Source organism: Ostrea edulis, chromosome 3 (genome assembly GCF_947568905.1).
Source record: "Ostrea edulis chromosome 3, xbOstEdul1.1, whole genome shotgun sequence".
NCBI classification, from domain to species: Eukaryota; Metazoa; Mollusca; class Bivalvia; order Ostreida; family Ostreidae; genus Ostrea; species Ostrea edulis.
In genome coordinates, this window is record NC_079166.1 from 80477576 (window position 1) to 80498308 (window position 20733).

Here is a 20733-nt window from a genome sequence, read left to right on the forward strand (position 1 = left end):
ATTATTACCCCGGCAGACCTTATATCAATCTAGAACTTTCTCAGCCTCCTAGGAAGCATACAGTGCAAGCTGCCATTACAAGCGCTAGAGCACTAACATTCTAACAATATCTTTCACTGTCTATAGCCAGGTACCCCTTTTACACTTGGGTGGAGTGAGGAAATTAATGTAAAGTGCCTTTCCCAAGGACACAACGTCAGCCCTACCGCGGCCAGGACTCGAACCCACGACCTTTCGGTCGAGAGTATGACGGCCTAACCACTAGGCCACCGACGCCACTTCTGGTTTACTAAACACAGAAGGATAGATGGTACGTGCGTTTGTTTTCATGTGTCTAATGCGGGATTTTAATATCCATCTTATGCTTTTAACCCATTCTGACAATGTATCAAGTTCTTTTTTTTCCATATTTAGCCCATCGTCTGGCATAATCTTCGACATAACTGATAATAGAGATGAAGTTCTGTCGCCAATGAAAAGGCCGATGTTCTCTGTATTTAGAACCTTTTAGAATAAGTGATTTGAGGTCCTCATTTTCAACTATATCAACATCACCAGTAATGACATGTCCAGCTGGACTATAGTTGAAAGAAGATGAAGAACAAGAACATGTTGGTGGATTACGTATAAGATGGTATATATCTTGGCACTGCAAAGTTTGTTTATAATTAAAAAGTTTGGATGCAATAGTAGAAGTATAGCTGTAGGAGATACAGGGTGTAGACTTGAACCCTTTTATGACGAAGAATGTTGATTATGTTGACGACATCTATGTCGATGTGGCGCATCATTGAAAGTGTCAGTTGACGTTAACCTATCACGCTGCTAATGATATATCTTTAGGTTTCAAAATACAGATATTGATACTTTAAATTGATATTTGATCAGAGGACGAAATTATATAACTGCTTACGTCGTATAAGAAAAAGTGACTTGTTGTCTTATAGCCATCCCAATTCATCTGACATGTAAGTAAAATCTAATTTGAAATTGGAAATAATCCTTCACGGCTCCGCAATAAAAATATTCTGAATGGACCAGGCTGCTTTTATACGAAACCAGCACACTTGCTTGATTACATACATGTACGTAAATACCGAAGTGAAACGGTAAGGGTACATAAACCCTCATATTGATACTGGTATATTTTGGGAAACCCCAGTATAGGTATGTGTGTACTAATTCGATAGGTAATTATTTCAAAAACTTGAATTACAGAAACATGGTACAGGGTCTGAGGTGTAGCACCTGACGACGACCTCAAAATTCTTGCCTGATGACGATCTCAAAATTGTTGTCTGGCATAATTTTATAATTTATGATTAACAAAGTAATAACTAGTGGCACTCTATTATCAAAATTTTCTTTGGCGACCCTACCCTAATTCTTTTCTGTATATATTTTAGTTATTTCACATGTATATACATACCTACAGTACATCCATATTACTATCACCTGTTACTAATATTAATAATTATGTAATAGTTATGGTATATTTATTTCGGTGTATCTTGAATTGGACGAAGGACGGAGACTCGTGCGATTACTAATTATTACCTTCTATTAGAATCTAGATAAATAACAAATATTTTAAATATTTAATTTTATATTTACTTATTATATTTTTTAAAATTATAATATACTTAAGGAATAAATTAAATAAAAATCATTATTAAAATTATTATATATATAAATAAAAATATAATTTATTATAAATAAAAAATATTTTAATTATTGAATTTTAATTTACTTATTGTAAATATTTTTTTTTCTTTTAATTTATTGAACAAACTAAATAAAATTATTATGAAAATTATTATATAAATAAAAAATATAATTTATTTCATTAATTTTTACTTTTTATTTAGTTTTTATAAATATAAGTTACTTCTTTATTTCATTATGATTTATGACCTAATTATAATCACATGTATGTGTCCGGCCATCAAAAGACAGTACCGCAGTCATCAGACGTGTTGGTACACGATGGTCCTTATTTATTTATATTTATTTATTTTTAAACCATGGGACAACCCATACGTCCCATACGGAGCATATGGAATGTTACTACAACACACTTCAACTTCACTATGTTGGTGCATTTGGGAGGTGTTGGAGGGTGAGGCTGGATCGCAATGAGATGGATAGTATTATGGCAGATAATACAGTCACCAATCGGTTAACGATATATAGTTAACCAATCCTACGAATATCAAACAAACAAAGTTTGTTTATAATTAAAAAGTTTGGATGCAATAGTAGAAGTATAGCTGTAGGAGATACAGGGTGTAGACTTGAACCCTTTTATGACGAAGAATGTTGATTATGTTGACGACATCTATGTCGATGTGGCGCATCATTGAAAGTGTCAGTTGACGTTAACCTATCACGCTGCAAATGATATATCTTTAGGTTTCAAAATACAGATATTGATACTTTAAATTGATATTTGATCAGAGGACGAAATTATATAACTGCTTACGTCGTATAAGAAAAAGTGACTTGTTGTCTTATCGCCATCCCAATTCATCTGACATGTAAGTAAAATCTAATTTGAAATTGGAAATAATCCTTCACGGCTCCGCAATAAAAATATTCTGAATGGACCAGGCTGCTTTTATTCGAAACCATCACACTTGCTTGATTACATACATGTACGTAAATACCGAAGTGAAACGGTAAGGGTACATAAACCCTCATATTGATACTGGTATATTTTGGGAAACCCCAGTATAGGTATGTGTGTACTAATTCGATAGGTAATTATTTCAAAAACTTGAATGCGCATATTAACAGATTTGTAAACATAGTTCATTTCACTATACAATAGTTTAGCTATTTTCTGAATGTATTAATGTATCGTGATGTGTCATTTGATATTTGATCACTCATGTAGGCAAATCATAAGCTTTAAGTGAAGAAATACTGATTCTATCCTGGGTATGACACTTACAACTATGATATGCCATGGGGGATTTCATTGTGATATTGCCTAACGTGACTTGTGACCCACGTCTTTTACTTCTATTGCCAATCTTACGGAAGGTAGATTCACTATGTAAGACGTCTTTGCTTTGACTTAACACAGGGAATATCCCAAATGCATAACTTTTTAAACTTATTTTATCTTGATATTAGATATACAGGAGTAATCAATTGCAAGGATACCATGTACATTGGTTTCATGTAAATTTAAACGACGAAAAATTCGATAATGAATTTCATGAGTGAAAGTAAACGATTCAACAAACTATACAGATAATCTACGTTTTCCAAGAAAGAATATTGCATTTCGATCAAAAGAAAAGAACACCCATTACATATATAAAGTCACTAGTCTTGGAAGAAGGGTGGTCAATATTATTTGTTGGATGGAGGTATCGTTCATGTTTGGAATATTTATTTTGTATACTCTTTTACATCCCATTCTAGAATTTTTCACTAATGCAAAAACATCATCATCTTTAGGTGTAGTGCCAAAAATTTTGGAGACTGCACGATACTCTGGGCACCAGTAGTAAAGTTTTATTATAGCATATACGTCACATACGAAAGAACCGTGTCGCTTGTCGAACAGCTATCAGGCCTACCCATGTAAACGTCTTAGGTTTGACGCGGTGTTAGATTAAATCCAGGCTTCCTGGTTGCAGAACGAACGACCCAATTCACATCGTAAATCAGAACATAATATTCTTGACACAAGTATAGTATTTATGATTGTCGTTGCTGGTTGGTTTATGGTTTGCATTACGTCTCATACGTTTACTCATAATGAGAAAGCAACCGGGGGTAGTTGAAATACTACAAATGTAGACTTTAGCGTTCAGGTTCATTTTAAGAACAAAGTATAAAACCAAGATTTTTTTTTTAAATGTATCCATCCACCAGCTAAGATGAAAAGGAGATAAATTTTATATTTAGCATTTATTCGACATGATCGTGGATCGTTATGAGTTGCACAACCACAATGGTAAGTTTAATCACTATCAAACATTGAGCTTTAAAATAAGCAGTATTTGTTATATCCAGAATGATTTGATTTATGGCATTGTAATATTCAAAATGAAAATGAGTCATAATACTAGTAAGACATTTAAGCAACAGTGATGGTTTACTCTTTAGGGGTTAGTTGAAGTACTACAAATTTAGACCTATGTCTAGCGTTCAGGTTTATTTTGATAACAAAGCATAAAACCAACAATTTTTTTTACAAGATGTAGCCACCCACCTGGAAATATTAAAAGGAGTTAATTTTATATTTAGTTTTCTTTCGGAATAGTCGTGGATCATTATGAGTTGCACAACCACAATACTAAGTTTAATCATTACCAAACATTGAACTTTAAAATAAGCAGTAGTTAGTATATCCAGGATTAATTGATTTATAGCATTGTAAAATGAGGCACAATACTAGTAAGACATTTAAGCAACGAGAATGGTTTACTCTGTAGGGGGTAGAAGTACATGTGTACACCGAGCTTGATGTTTGTAAAGCCAATGTGTCTCTAGATATTGAAGTGAAATATCTGATACATCTAGTCTTATTCCTGACCTCAAAACCAGTAAAACTTATCAACGTTTTATGGGAACAAGTTTACTAAGTTACATGACTGCTAAGCAAAGCAATAACATTATATTAATCGGGTAACATATCCCAATGTTCAGAGTAGATTAACCTTAATTGTTAAACCTTTGACCTCAACCTCAATGAAAGGCAAATATAACGAACAGTGATCAATCTCAGAACTCCCACAAGCAATACAAAATAGATAGTTGGGCAAACATGGTCCCCTGGAAACACCAGAGGTGAGATTAGGTGTCATGGGAGAGTAAGAATCCCCTGTCGACCGGTCACACCAGGATTCATCTAATCTTTAGGAAAAATAGTATAAAGAGTTAAATTCATGTGAAGCAGATAGTTCGTAAGATCAGACGATGTGCTAAATATAAAAAAAGAACTTGATACATAGTTAGAATGGATTAAAAATATAATATAAATATTAAAATCCCGCATTAGACATATCAAGACAAAGGTACGTAACATCTATCGTTCTGTGTTTAATAAACCAGAAGTGACCAAAGAATTAGATAGCTTACATCATGAATATGTTTTGCTTCCAGCTGACAAAGCTTGTAACAACATTGGCTTTGTACGACTCGTTATTACTGCTGTATTTTAAACGAACTTGCCATTAATTAACTCCACTTTGTTTACTCTTCGTACTTGCAACTACCCTTTCAAAACATGAAATTCTTCAAAACCATGTTTCAATTTAAGACACATTTAATATCACAGTCAATGCGTCGAATAAATATGAGTAACGTACCAATGCTGGATTCCTAAACTAGATAAATAACCCTTACAAAGAAAGATACATTGCTGGATCCAGTAAGTACTCTACCAAGTCATATCCTTGCCCCTCCCGAAAATATTAACAGCTATAAAAGGTGAAGATAACGAACTGTGATCAATCTCACAACTCCTATGAGCAATACAAAATAGATAAATGGGCAAATCCGGACCCCTAGACCTACCAGATGAGAGCACGTGCCTAGGAGGAGTAAGCATCCCCTGTCGATCGTTTACACCCGCCATGAGCCATATATCTTGATCAAGTAAGCGGAGTTACCCGTAGTCAAGCAACTCACAAACAAGTTGATGGTGCAGGGTTTCAACAGTCTTGTTTAAAGTAAGCGTTTCGCAGTGTCTATGGTCGTTAAAACAAACTAGTTTGAGAATGGAATCTATCATTGGGTTAAATGCTGTCTGACATGCTTCATACCGATTGTTAGACCGTTGTTGGCACACTGAGTTTGACTACGGATAACTCCGTTTATCTGTTCAAGATATAGGGCTCATGGTGCGTGTGACCGGTCGACAGGTGATGCTTACCCCTCCTAGGCACCTGATCCAACGCCTGGTGTGTAAACGCGTCTGTGTGTGTCCAACTCTTTATTACAAGCACCTGAAGTGTGGATAGCTTGCATAGATCTTATGTACGTACCCCCCCCCCCTCTTTAGAATGAAATTATTTGATACAGAATCATTCCCCCCCCCCCCCCAATATGTTATTTCCCCCACTGGTCACCCCATCATTCGTTCTGAATAGTTAATTTGTACCGTCGGTAATCTTTTGAGATGACCACTTATAAAGGTGTGCAACAGATCATGCAAACAAACAATGGCTACCTGCTTTGAGACCGATTCACGGGGTATAAAACAGCTTTATCGAATGAATTTTTCGTTTTCTTTACCTTTCTTTGAGCAGGCAACACCTGATATACTGACTGACAGGAGCAAACCAATATGCCCCTTGTGAAAACGAAGTAGGACTAAGTGGAAAAGGATGATGGTTTTGATACCTGGAAATAGTAGGGTACATTGGTCTGTATCCAGTCTCTGATGTCCTTGCTGTAGTCTTTGTTTGTTATTGGTGAGTACAGTGGCCAAGTCCATTGGTGGAAATATTCTGTCAAAATAAAGTTGGAGTGCGTCTCGTCCAATCTTTGTGAGTTCGTCAAAAGTCTTGAAATTGAATTTCCTTAACTCAGGCTCAGACAGACTGGTGCACTCATCTCTGTCCATGAGATCATCCAAATCTGAAACTCACGTCCAAATAATTAGACACATTCTAAAGCTATCGATTCATTGTAAATTTCAGTTGAAACTGTTACTTGTTCACACAATGAGTATTTAATCCCTATTTCAAATAAAACAGGAATGGAAGTAAAAAACCTACTCACCTGTTATCTCGGCTAGGACATCCTATTAAAAGGAAAACTATCATTATAAACTAAAACGATGGTCACGAATTATCAACACTTTCTATGGAAATAATTTACATGTCAAATAACTGATGAATTGTCAAACTCTCATCGAGGAAAATACCTGCTTCCAATAAACCAAAAGAGTAGATTCACTCAGAATATGATGATTGATCATTCCATGCTTTGGGCAAGTGATTTTTCCTTTCCCATGAATGTCTCTCTCTTCGACAAAACAGTCATCATGTTCACGAAACACTTCCTGTTTTGAACATTGGTATCCTACAGTGTACATCACTTTCTTGTGAAAGTTACTGGTCAGACCGTTCAGCAATCGTTCAATATTGTCACGGATTTCCAGAGTAACATCTTTCACAATTACATCTTTGCTAGGTTGAAAAACCTGAAGCTGAATTGAACATCTATTCACAGCGAGAGCTATTGCATGTTGCTTATATACAAAGCAAGCCACGTTTTTATATAAGCAGAGTCCGTTGTCTTCTAAAACGATCCATTCGCCATTGGTTTTCGTCAAACAAGCAACAATAAGCCGGAAATAAAAAAAATATGGCAAAAATTGAAATCGAAAGACCAGGACTGATGTTTTGCTTTGGATGGTGTGGAAAAAGTTCTCTTCTTGCATACCAAAGCTCCGCTTGTTCATACAGGGTATGTAATGTGCATATGTACCAACTGCAATAAGACCAAGTCGTTGCATATATTGCAACAAGTTTGCTTTGTTTTGATTCCTTTCCCAGTGGTCCATTTCAAAGTGCCGACTATTCCAAATATCGGTTAAAAGTCTGTCCAGTATATGACCACTTATGTAAAAGGAATACCAATCGCGATCGTTGTCGACAAAATCCCTGATATGGTTTGGATCGGTTATTATGTTCTTAAAGGAATCAACAAACCACTGGATGTCAATGATGACAGTTTCGGCAAGCGAACTTTCGTCAAAGTGTAGTATAACGCCTATATCGTGATAAAATTTCAGAATATCGCGGATTTGTGTGTATTTCTCTTTGTTTTCCCCAAAACATTTCTCTGATAATTCCTTTACAGACTTTATTCTCACTTTCCGTCTTCTCAGTTCTCCAAGTACGACTTCAGATAGTGCCCAGTCTGTGGGAATGGATTCTTTCCATCTATCTTCTTTTGCAATTGAAACCATGCATTTCTCTAGTTCAGAAAGCGTGTCGTGGAATGATGAACCATCGGATTTAAAGCCTAGAACGAAACATCGTTTCCTATTCAGGTGTGACTTCAGATGTTTGTCGAACTTTAGATTATCCAGGATGTTGTTGTAGAGGGTGTCAGAGTTCTAGAAACAAGATATGAAAAGATTATAGGAATTAACAAATGAGGGAATCCGATTAATTTAACTACTCTAATGTAAAACTTATACGGTACCAATTCTGATGCACCAGATGCGCATTTCGATAAATAATGTCTCTTCAGTGATGCTCAAACGAAATGTTTGAAATCCGAAATAACAATCAAGTTTAAGAGCTATTATAGCCAAAAACAGCGTGCCAATAAAGTGGAGTCTAATACAAGCAATACAAAATAGACAGTTGAGCAACCACGGACCCCTGAACATATCAGAGGTGGGATAAGGTGCCAAAGGGGAATAAGCATCCCGTGTTGACCGGTCACACCCGCCGTGAGCCCTATATCCTGATCAGGTAAATGGAGTTATCTGTAATCAAAATCAGTGTGCCAAGAACGGTGTAACAATCGGTATGAAACACGTCAGACATCATTTGACCCAATTATAGTTGACTTGACGAACCAAATCGTTATAACGACCATAGGATTTGTGAAATGCTGCCTTCAATCAAGACTGTTGAAACCCCTGAACCATCAACTTGTTTGTCATTAGCTTGCCTCGATTCAAAACCTGATCATACGCACAACAAGCTCTTGCGTGTCAAATCACTTGAGAGATGAAAACGCCATATGCAGGTGATAATGGAATATTGCTACATAAATATGGGAAGTAAACGGTGGGGAAGCTGAAATCACCCGTTTATCATACAGTTGAGTTGTCAGTTTGTCGTTAATGTCTACTTGCAATAAATATCTAAGTATGAAGGAAAAGTGGACGACTCGGTGATGTTTTTTTACTTCGAGGTGAAAAGGATATATCGAATCGACATATAAATGAAAGTTATTGTTAATAGACAAAACTTAGTCGATATATCTAAATGTCGAATTGGAGGCTACAGCAAGATATTTTTTCTTCTCACGTAGATGTTTTTGAATAAATTCCGCATCATATAAATATAGAAACAGGTCAGCTAACAAAGGATCATAATTCATACCCAAGGGAATTCCAACAGACTGTTGGAAGGCCTGATCACCAAAGACCACGACGATATTGTGAATGAGGAACTCTAGCATATTTTTTATTTCAACTTCAAGTGCGTGGAATCAGAGTGGTGTTAAACAAAGTAATTGTTTGGATGACTGATCATTACATGTAGATATAAATATTTCCTTTTTTCCATTTTTGTTGAAGAAGCAACTGTCTATGATGTCAAAAAGTCTACTATTTAATTTATCGTGTGGAATGGTCGTATAATGTGTTGAAATGCCGTAGGTTTTCATGTTATTGATTTGGGAAAAGTTTTCCGATTTCAAGTTTACTAACAGTTCTTTAGAATTTTGTAGAATCCACATTTGATCAACACCACTTCTGACATATGTAGTCGCACAATAAGTTTGAAGTTTCTCCTTCACAGCTGTTAATATTTTCGTGAGGAGCAAAGATATGGGCTTGGTATAGCAATTACTGGATCCAGCAATGCATCTTTGTAAGGGTTTTTATGTAGTTAAGAATCCAGTATAGGTACGGTAACTCATATTAATTCGATCCATTGACTGAGATGTTAAATGTGTCTAAATTGAAGCATGGTTTTCATCTTTTGAAAGGGCAGTAGGAGTATAATTACGATTGCCAAGCGGGGGATTAATGTCAAGTTCCTTTAAAATACTGTTGTAATAATGAGCCTTACAAACAAAGACAATGTTGTTACAAGCTTTGTCAGCTGGAATCAAAACATATTCCTCAGGTAACCTATTTCATTATTTTATCACTTCTAGTTTACTAAACACAGAAGGATAGATGGTACGTACTTTTGCTTTCATATGTCTAATGCGGTATTTTAATATTCCTCTTATGCTTTTAACCCATTCTGACAATGTATCAAATTATCTTTTTCATATTTAGCCCATCGTCTGGTATGATCTTCGATAAAATTGATAGAGATGAAGTTTTATCGCCAATTAAAAGACGTAAATCAAAGATGTCAGTATCAAATCTGTGTATTTTCGGGAGTAAATTCCAGTAAAATTCGGTCAAGTTTTTCCTCCCCCTCTTAGCATTCATTTTTTCCGCTATGGCAGCAGACGTAAAAGTGTAATTATACTGTCTTTTGAAAAATGTGTCGTCTCCTCTGTCAAGAAATCCCGACGTGCTTATCAATTCAGGAATATGCGAGAACGACACTCCATTTGTCATAGCATGTATCAATGCACTGTCTTTGAGATGATGGCGTTGAAGATTCTCTCTCACGAACATTTTAGTTGATGCCAATTTGCCAGTTTTTTTCGTCAAAAAATCGCTTTTAAAACGTTGTTAATTAAATCGGAGTCCAATTTTACGTACATAATATGTAAATGAAGACTAATTCATTGTTGTCAATTCTAAATTCTAATGAAATTCATCTTCAAATTCCGATTCTGAAATGATTTCCTTCAGTACCTCTTGCAATAGTTGCAAGGAATACATTATCATATTTTATATGACATATGTATTTATATTTGCGACTCTTTATAGTGAATTTTCTGCAATAAGCTGTCCTATCAAAGTATCTCCCTTGGAATCATTTTAATGAAGTGTGTGTAATATGGGTTCGCCAAATGAGGTAGGAAAACAATATGACAGGAAATACGGATCGCTGACAATGTTGACACTTGTCGTTAATTAGAGTAAGTGGGACTTTATATGACTCCCATTAGTCACATACCTCGAATTACTTAACTCATAAAAGGAGAAGATAAAGAATAATGATCAATCTCATAACTCCTATACATAATACAAAATAAATAGTTGGACAAACACGGACCCCTGGACAAACCAGAGATGGGATCAGGTGCCTAGGAGGAGTAAGCATCCCCTGTCGACCGGTCACAACCTCCGTGAGCCCTATATCCTGATCAGGTAAATGGAGTTATCCCATCCATCATATCGTTATCAGGTATTGATTTGAAAGAAACACAATACATGTATAAAGCATAAACTAATAAGTATCTACAATGTAAAAACAATTCGTAGAATTGCAATTGAATTATTGTATGCAAGGCGAAGATAACGAACAGTGATCAATCTCATAACTTCTATAAGCAATACAAAATAGATAGTTGGGTAAACACGGACCCCTGGACACCAGAGGTGGGATCAAGTGCCTAGCAGGAGTAAGCATCCCCTGTTAACCGGTCACACCCGCCATGAGCCCTATATCCTGATCAGGTAAACGGAGTTATCCGCAGTCAAAATCAGTGTGCCAAGAACGGCTTAACAATCGGTATGAAACACATCAGACAGCATTTGACCCAATTCGAGGTTGTACGGACGAAGTAGATCGTTATAACGACCATAGAATTTGCGAAATGCTGACTTCAATCGAGACTGTTGAAACCCCTGAACCATCAACTTGTTTGTCAGTGGCTTACCTCCATTTAAAAACTGACTATACGCAGAACAAGCTCTTGCATATCGAATCAGTTGAGATATATAAACACCTTATGTAAATATGATCTGTTAATCTGTAGATGAAGACTAATTCATTGTTGTTAATTCTAAATTATAATGAAATTCATCTTCTTTCTGTTTTCCCCTACAATAGCTCTAACAAGTTTATTGTTATTTCGGATTTCAAACATTTTCGGTTGAGCATCACTGGAGAGACATTATTTTTGGAAATTTGCATCTGGTACACCAAAATTGGTACCGTATACGTTTCACACAGACACACACACACACACACACACACACACACACACACACACACACACACACACACACACACACACACACACACACACACATATATATATATATATATATATATATATATATATATATATATATATATATATATATTCAAAGGATTATTTTCAAGTTTAAGATATTTACTGGTCCAAATATATTGTTTACGGTCCTGCTCTAGAATTTTTCACTCATCTTGAGCCGTTACCATTGGAAGTGAGGGGCTGTAAAATTTAAGCCTATCTTCGGAGCTTACGTACGGGAGGGATCTTTTTCATGCCACACCTGCTGTGACACGGGACCTTGCCCTTTGCGGTCTTATCCGAAGGACCACTCCATTTAGTCGCCTCTTACGACTTGCAAGAGGTGCTGAGGACCTATTCTAACCCGGATCATCACGCGAATATGCTTAATAAGAAAATAAAGAAATTATTACCATAAAACATTTGGAATATGTTCAAGAAGTATATGAAAGGACAACCGGGTTTAATTGGTGTATATTTTTATTCTGTGGAGAGTCCAACTCTTGATGTTGTATTCCTTATAGGAGTTATGTGATTGATCACTGTTCGATACCACCTGACAAACGAAAACAAAACAAACTGCATCGTATAATGTAAATGGAAGAGGTGGGGATGTTTTCTCTGAACTATTCAGCACCATCGATTTTTATACACTATAACTCGCGTACATAAATTTTTAATTGATCCCCTGTTGACAGAAAGCACTTAAGATTTCATTTGTTAAAATATTACAATGAGAGCGCCTGACCACAACTGGGTGAAAGACATGGCCTATTCCATGGAACCATTCGTCTATTCTGCAACATTATTGCCCATAAATACACTTTTACACAAGTTCTCAATTCAATTCATGATAGAAGATTCAGTCGTTTAAATTAAATCTAAGGAAGGTAAATCTGGTAAGATATAGATGCTGTTTTCAATCATATTTAGGATTTAGAATTTGAGAGGAATTCATGTGCATCAAGTTCAGCAACTTTGACCGGAAATCAAACAGCTATAATTTTATATCACAAAAACACGACGTTTTAAATATATATACTAAAATGTCCTGCAAATATTTATCCTGCAAACAAGCAGTGAAAGACATTTGACGGTTGATTACAACCTATAAATGGAGGCTATTTCCAGTTCACCATGGTGGTGCAAGAAATATGACCTTGACAGAGTTGCTGCAAGAGGTAGGGGTCTACGTATCACATTGAATTGAACTTATCGTGGAAAATTGCAAGCGATGTAGCTGATAAAAATGAAAACCAAGATGATGCGAGATACACCTTGTAGTTTGTTTACCACAAAACATAATTTTAAATTAAATACATTCAAAACATTGAGGTCCAGTGTTTTATTTCTGATGAATAATATTTATAATGGAAGGAAATGTTTTATCGATTAACAATAATCATTCAAATGTCGATTTATCCTTGTAAACTCAAAATAAGACCTCAAAGAATCCTACGCGTCTCCTTCGTACTTGCATAATTTATTGATGATTGATTGATTGAATACTGTTTAACGTCTCTTTCAAAAATATTTCACTCATAAGGAGACGTCACCATTGCCGGTGAAGGGCTGTAAAATGAAGGCCTATGCTCGGCGCTTATGGCAATTGAGCAGGGAGGGACCCTTATCGTGTCGCATTTGTTCGGTTGTTGCGGTCTCATCCGAAGGACCGTCCCATTTATTTAAAAGTAAATATCCACGGTAAACTAACTTAACTTGATGGCACACAGAATGATTTCAGGTCCTCCATCGTCAACGACTGAAAAATGCCTACTATTTTTGGTCGACTTTTATCTGGGCCCTGTCACTATACGACTAAATTGAATGTTTGCTCGTTGTAACAAGCTATTTCATAGAATCTGCAGCGTGAAATATCGTTTCTAAGTTGAATTTCTTACCCCAATTAATGAACCGAAGTCCAAGATAGCTCCAAGAGTTCTATATCTTTACTCCTTAATAGTAAATTCGAACCCAAGCGATACAATTACCTGTGAACCTGCATATGGTGTTTATATCTCTCAGCTCATTCGATTCCCGTGGGGATCCGAATTAGAATAGGTCCTCAGTACCTATTGCGTGTCGTAAGAGGCGACTAAATTGGGGCGGTCTTTCGGATGAGAACGCCAAAACTGAAGTCCAGTGTCACAGCTGGTGTGGCACGATAAAGATCCCTCCCTGCTCAAATGCCATAAGCACCGAGCATAGGCCTAAATTTTGCGGACCTTTACTGGCAGTGGTGACGTCTCCATATGAGTGAAATATTCTTGAGAGGGACGTTAAACAATTCGGTACGCAATGGTTCTTTATATCTCTCAATTGATTCGGTACGCAATGGCTGAGGTATGTCCAGAGGTCCGTGTTTGTTCCCTTTTTTCCTTTACTTTGTATTCCTTATGGGAGTTATGAGATTGGTCACTGTTTGTTATCGTCTTTTTTGTTTTTGCGCAGGATTAATTTTCAAATTGAGGTAGTCTTCTTACAAACAAGGTGATGTTATAAGAGTTGCAGCAGTCTCATTTTTAGTCAGTATTTTGCAAATCCTTTAGTCGTTATAACGATTTCAATTGCCAATACTACCTTCATTGGGCCAAATGCTGTCTGACGGCCGATCGTTACGCCGTTCTTGGCACATTGATTTTCACTACAAATTACTCCGTTTGCCTGATTAAGATATAGGGCTCACTGCAGGTGTGACAGTCTCTCTATTTTGTATTGCTTATAGGAATTATGAGATTGATCACTGTTCGTTTTCCTCACCTTTCAGGGAGTTTTGAATGAGTTCAAAGAGAAAAATATTAGTACCCTCTTGAAAGATAAAACAGAAATTAATGATAGCATTTTTGTGACAAGTACTTCTGAACCATTTTTTACCTTCACCCAAGGGCTTAACCAACGAAGACAAATAAAGCAATCTTCAATTTTCTGTTGTTTGCAAGCTTTAAATGATCCAACAAATCAATCCAGCAATAAACTGTTTATCATTCAAAAGTGAAGCATTGATTAGTTGACTATTTAATAGCTAGACATCTTTATGAAACTATCTCAGGAGTAAGAAATGTCTTAAGATAAATTTAGTAAGAATTCAATCTCAGATTATCAACTGAATCTATATATGTACACCATATGTAAATCATCATTGTACACCTACATACCAAAAATCAATGAAAAAGCTCATGGAAGAAAGTCCGGGAGACTAGGTGTCGTGGAAGGACGGACAAGGATAGAACTATATGAATCGACCAGTTTGTGACGGTGCATAACTGTATATATTTTAGTCTAAATTTGTTCTATTTACCTTAACGCTTATTCAAATCGTTTTCTGACTTTGTTCTATGACTTATCTGAATGCAATGTAATGTACTTTGTATGAATTTCAACGTAGTAATTGAGATAGGTTCATCGCATTATAGTCTCAAATTATCTTAAGGGGGTACTCTCGTGGTACTTTTACCGCGAGTGAGTCTCCATACCTTCCAAAGTCGTAACTATGGGACACGAGTGTTTTATTTCGTATGCATAAAGAAGAACATTAATATAAGTTTTTATTTGTAAGTAATGTTAATAAACTAACAAAAATTAATTTAAAAATGACAATTTTTTTAACTTATTTTCTCATTTTACGACATTCATGATGACGTTACGATTGTAAACAAACTCGAGCTCGAAGACGCACACTGTACGATGTCACATTTGATTTATCCTAAAGCAGTCCAGAAACATACATGGGCGATTCGTTAGAAGTAAAACGGCAGTTATAGATCAGTCTGCATCTGATATTTTCAGGAGTGAGTGGCAGACAAAGAAAATTACAGACAAGCATGCACAACCACGCACATGGTGACACACTACAGTACTGTACACAGTATCAGACGAGAAGGGAAAATGGAAGGGTGTTAGCGTTGTAGTACCTGAATCAGAGGCTGCTGATATAGTATTGAATGATTTTGTAAGTTTTTTCAATATACAAGAATTTTTTTATGAAAACAAATCTGCAAACTGTGTAGATCTGTACCTAAATTGATCTCCGATTTTCCCGATCCCGCCTAGTTAGTCGGTCATGAGCGAATCTCGCTCCTAACGTTCAATGTATCATTATTGAAGCATCATTTTGATTAAAAAAGTGTAATCTACGTCAATGTTTTAAACAATCGCTAAAGTATACAGCGAATTTAATTCATTAAAAAGTGTTCAAAGGGAAAAGGGGGGTTTCTCCCATCTAGAGAATTATGACGCGCCATTCGTGTACAAATTAGTTAAAACAAAAGATAATTTGTTGACTATATATACATGTATAAATATGGGGGTTGGGGGGGGGGGGGGCTACTAGATCGATAATTAGTTTCTAATCAGTTCTGGAAAATTAAAACTATATTATTTTATCAAAATTTTATTTTGATTATTCCTTCAAAGTGTAATTGTCAAAACCTTTTAATAATGTTAAAATTTATTTATAGAGTATTAAAAATGCACATTTAAAAACAAATCCTGATTAGAATTTTAGCATATATTTCATAAACAGTCATTTATGCACGAACAAATTCATATATAACATTTTCCTTAAGGAATTCTTTTAGAGTAACAATTTGTTGGGCAAGGCATTAAAACAGAATCCCTGGCTAAACAAAAATTGGAGTTAGTTGAAGTTGGTGTATTAGCAGTCTGGTGGTAAACCTAATAGTATATTCTGTTCTATTGTTAAGAATTTACAGTATTGATATAAATTGAGTTCCAATGTTTGCTTTTTAGCTACATCCATTTGGTAACCACAGTGAGAGGGATGAGTTGTGCTATCATCACATGAAGAACCATACCAGGAAGTGCAGATTTCTTCCTCATGGCCACATGGAAGTTGACTGTTAAAAGTAGTTTCTGGATAAAAACTCAAATACTTTGCATTCTATTCAAACCAAATTTGGACATATGGATACCAAGACGGGAAGATGCCTATCAATTTTGAAGTCAGAAGGTCAAAGATCAAGGTCACAGTGCATGGAAATTAGAAAATGCTGATGCGGGGGCATATGTTTTACACATTCTGTAGTTATAAATGAATTAGTATTGTATGTTTGCATATATTATTTATGTTTTCTGATTATTTATCATATAATGAAATAAATATATAGAATTTGTAAATATACATTGAAAAATACACATTTTATAACAAATCGTATATTGTTATTGTTTAGAATGTATGTCAGTGTCAGAAGGGGGTGGAGACACAACATGGTTCAAATCTTTGTTTCAATGCACACTACCCCACACATTTTTTAAAATTTAAATTGAGCAAAAATATGATTCAAATCAACATTAGTAATTTCAGAAAAAGTTTGATACATATATTCTCCCTAGGTTTAATTTTTTGATGAAATAGGTCTTCAAATTTGTGTGATATTTTATATAATTATTTTAATTAATAATTGATTTTTGTAGAATTGGTGATATATTTTATGTAAAAGTTATTGAAACAATCAATTATGCTTAATTTTCATAAAATAAAAGACAACCAAGATTATTCTGTCTTTAATATTTGTTTTATAGTGTGTTTCTTGTGAAAATTGGTGATTTTCATGAAAAATTAAGTTTCAGCAAAGGAGCAAATTTGAGGACTGTAATTCTTTAAAGTCCACACTAACATACTCTTTTTTCTGTTTTAAATGTCTTTCGGATAAAGATGTATTAGTTAAAATAGTTTTTTTTTTAAAGTTTGATACTTCTGAAAAAATTCAAACCAGGAGAGAACATCCTTAAATGAATATGCACGATACCTGAGCTTTGGTTTCGTCTAAATGTGTTCCAACGATGATCACTGGGGCGTCATTGTCACAGTACGTATGCACTGACTTCAACCAAAACAACAGGTATTCTGTAAAACCATAATTTGTTATTTTATATGCAGTCAGTTCTGGTTCTCTCTTTCTTTGCCACAAGTTTAGATGCTCTCAAGCAAACAATTCATATTTCTGTTGGATTAATGATTTATAGAAAAAACTCATTAATGGCGTGATGCACCATTCACTAGCAAATCACACTGAATTGAGAGAAGCAATGTATGATTTAAGAGATTTAGTGTACATGTATCTTTCTAACTACATAATTTGTTTTGGAAGTAAAATACTTCTGTATTTGAGATATCAAAATGATATCACATCTTCTCTTAATGCCCAGATATGTGATATGCCAATTTGAATAAAACACCTTATAGGCTCATTAAAACCTACAAAATTTCACCAAATTACAGTTCGATTGCCATTGTATCATAGTCGTATGTTTGACGCAAGGCTTAAGGATTTTCAACAAGAAACAAATATAACTGTAACAGGTGCCCAACCAAAAGTTTTTATTTCACCATTTACCGCTTGGATTGTTATTATACACTGAAAAGATCATTAGCAGTTCAATCACACTTTGAATTCGATGGGGATGGAAGGTCGTAGGTGAGTTGATGTCCAAATTAGAATCCTCTTATGCAGTATATTTTAGAACAAACCAACAGACTGCTATTCCGTGTTTCAAAACACACACTTGCAGGGCTTACTCGGTCCTAAATACGGGGGGAAATGCGCTCGACAGTGTTAGGAAAGTTTGTAATGTCATGATAACTACTAGTCAGTTTAAACGATGGTAAATAGTGTGAGGATTCACAACAAAATCTTGCAAAATGCCAGTTGCATGCTTCCATGGAGTGATTATGATGTAAAATAACATTACTTTGCGTTGAAAATTTAAAAGGAAAGAACCAAGATAACCGTTTGCGTAAAAGATCATTCTTCACTTAGATCCAGATTCATTTGAATTTCATATGTTTATTCATTAAACCATTTACAAAGATAACCTTTTATCCCCAGAATGCATTGTATCTCTATAAGCAAGCGACATATATCGTGGCTAATGATCAGTATTATGTCTCATTTATATATCTGAGTAATCATGCCTGGCTCCAAAGGCTTCTTTTACGCATTAAGAATGGATTACACATTTAAACGTTTTCTATAACCAACTTTCAGTATTTATATTTAGGCTTGTGTTACTACCTATATGGTAGCAATATATTTTAGAATCATCGTTTTCCCCATACTTAGATAGCAATATTAAAATACCATATGTGTATAGTATTTATGTTTCTCAAATGATTTGATACGCAAGAGAAATTAAATTTTCGGTAGTCCTGTGAGAATCCGGGTTAAAGTAGATACTCAGTACCCCTTGCTTGTCGTATGAGGCTACTATATGGGGCGGTCCTTTGATTGAGATCACAAAATCCGAGGTCCCGTGTTACAGCAAGTGTGGTACGATAAAGATACCTCCCTGATGATAGGACATAAGCGCCGAGCATAGACCTAAAATTTGAAGCCCATCACTGGCAATGGTAACGTCTCCATATACAATATACTTGTACATGTAAGTCCTCAGTATATATATTGATAACACAGTATAAGGGCATTGCCACTGTTAACATCTTACTGTTATTCAGAAACAATATGACAACTCTAACTTATCATTTCTACTATACTACGGTATTCACTATACATTCATCATTAATGTGATTACCTTGTTAACATGGCAGGTTACATGAAAACGTGTACTAGGTAGAAGTTTTTAATGTCAACTTTTAACATATTCAATTGCATAAAGTGTATGTTCTATTTTTGCTACGTTGAGTTTAAATACATTTGGAGATCTTTGTTATATCATTCTCTAGAACACACCGTCACTTTTCACTATTCACATTTGCAGCAATAAAAAGACATACATTCCTCAGTCATGGAAGACATTTTTTTTCGACTGTCGATATAATATTCCTCTACGCTAGTGTCAATACTGATATCCTTTTATAGGTATATTGTTATTCACATGTATATCTAACTACGAGTATTCAGAAAAATACCAGATAGATGGGCGATGTGTATCGCATGTAGGTTGCATGACACGATGAATAAATACAATAAAGAGTACATGATATGCCTATCAGGAAATACATGGCCTTAATGCATCCTCACAGCCACAGTCTGTGATTCTCTCATTTGTAATCTCGATATTGGGATAAAATCATTGCAACGTAACCGAGGTTCTCCATCACCTGGACCAAGTGTGATAGTCCAACGACTCACAGTGTCCAATACGGGATCTGGACACGATTTGACTGTGTTGAAACCTAGAATGTTAAACTTGGGGAATTACTGCCACGAGAAATATCTAGCGACCAAGTTGTATGTTCTGGATAACAATTAGATCGAGGTCACAATGACATGATCAGGACCCATATCCCCCCCCCCCCCAAGATACATCAGCTTAATTCTATGGCTCGGTATGAAATATTTGACATGGAGGTGAAACAGCCAAGAGATACAAGCAGAAAAACATAGGGATATACGTACATGAAAATGCACACCATAATACAGTTCGTTAAATGACGACATTGGACATTTGTTTATGGTTGTCTTTACTACCAATACCTCATGCTATCCATATTTATACATAATGTCTAATGTCAAGTGAAGTTACTGTATCTAGAACATCTTACATTGGGGGTTTAGTATCACTTCTGTATGTACAATATTTCGCTTATAAATATTATATGGATAGGGATGAAATACATTTACCTGCAACATGGTATCTATATAGACATGATGATTATCACATATCTTTATTTACCATATATTTGCTTCTTAAAATTTGAAATTCTCTCGTAACAGAAATGGTATAATGCAGAATACTAGACCGGTATTCGAACCCGGGTTTTCCTGAACCTCGAGGCAGGTGCCCTACCAACTGAGCTATCTGGCATCCGTTGATCGAATCCCTCTGCCCGCCATATTCCGCACTACACTAAATGCCCTTACAATTTGAAAACATCAACTTATGATCTTTGGCCCTGGCAGGCATTTT

At 35.4% G+C, this 20733-nt stretch overlaps 1 protein-coding gene across 3 annotated transcripts in view; it reads right to left on the bottom strand.

Moving 5' to 3' along the window:
- Positions 1-20733, bottom strand: part of LOC125676189 (uncharacterized) — a 92819-nt gene that overhangs the window by 5548 nt on the left and 66538 nt on the right. For 2 of the 3 annotated variants that reach the window (XM_056159122.1, XM_056159120.1), the window contains 4 exons: positions 17613-17710; positions 6890-8089; positions 6745-6766; positions 6256-6600 (listed from right to left, as the gene is read on the bottom strand). In XM_056159122.1, coding sequence (XP_056015097.1) covers positions 6256-6600; positions 6745-6766; positions 6890-8089; positions 17613-17710 — 1665 coding nt within the window. The remainder of the gene's footprint in view (positions 1-6255; positions 6601-6744; positions 6767-6889; positions 8090-17612; positions 17711-20733) is intronic. The other variant, XM_056159121.1, reaches the window with a different exon arrangement.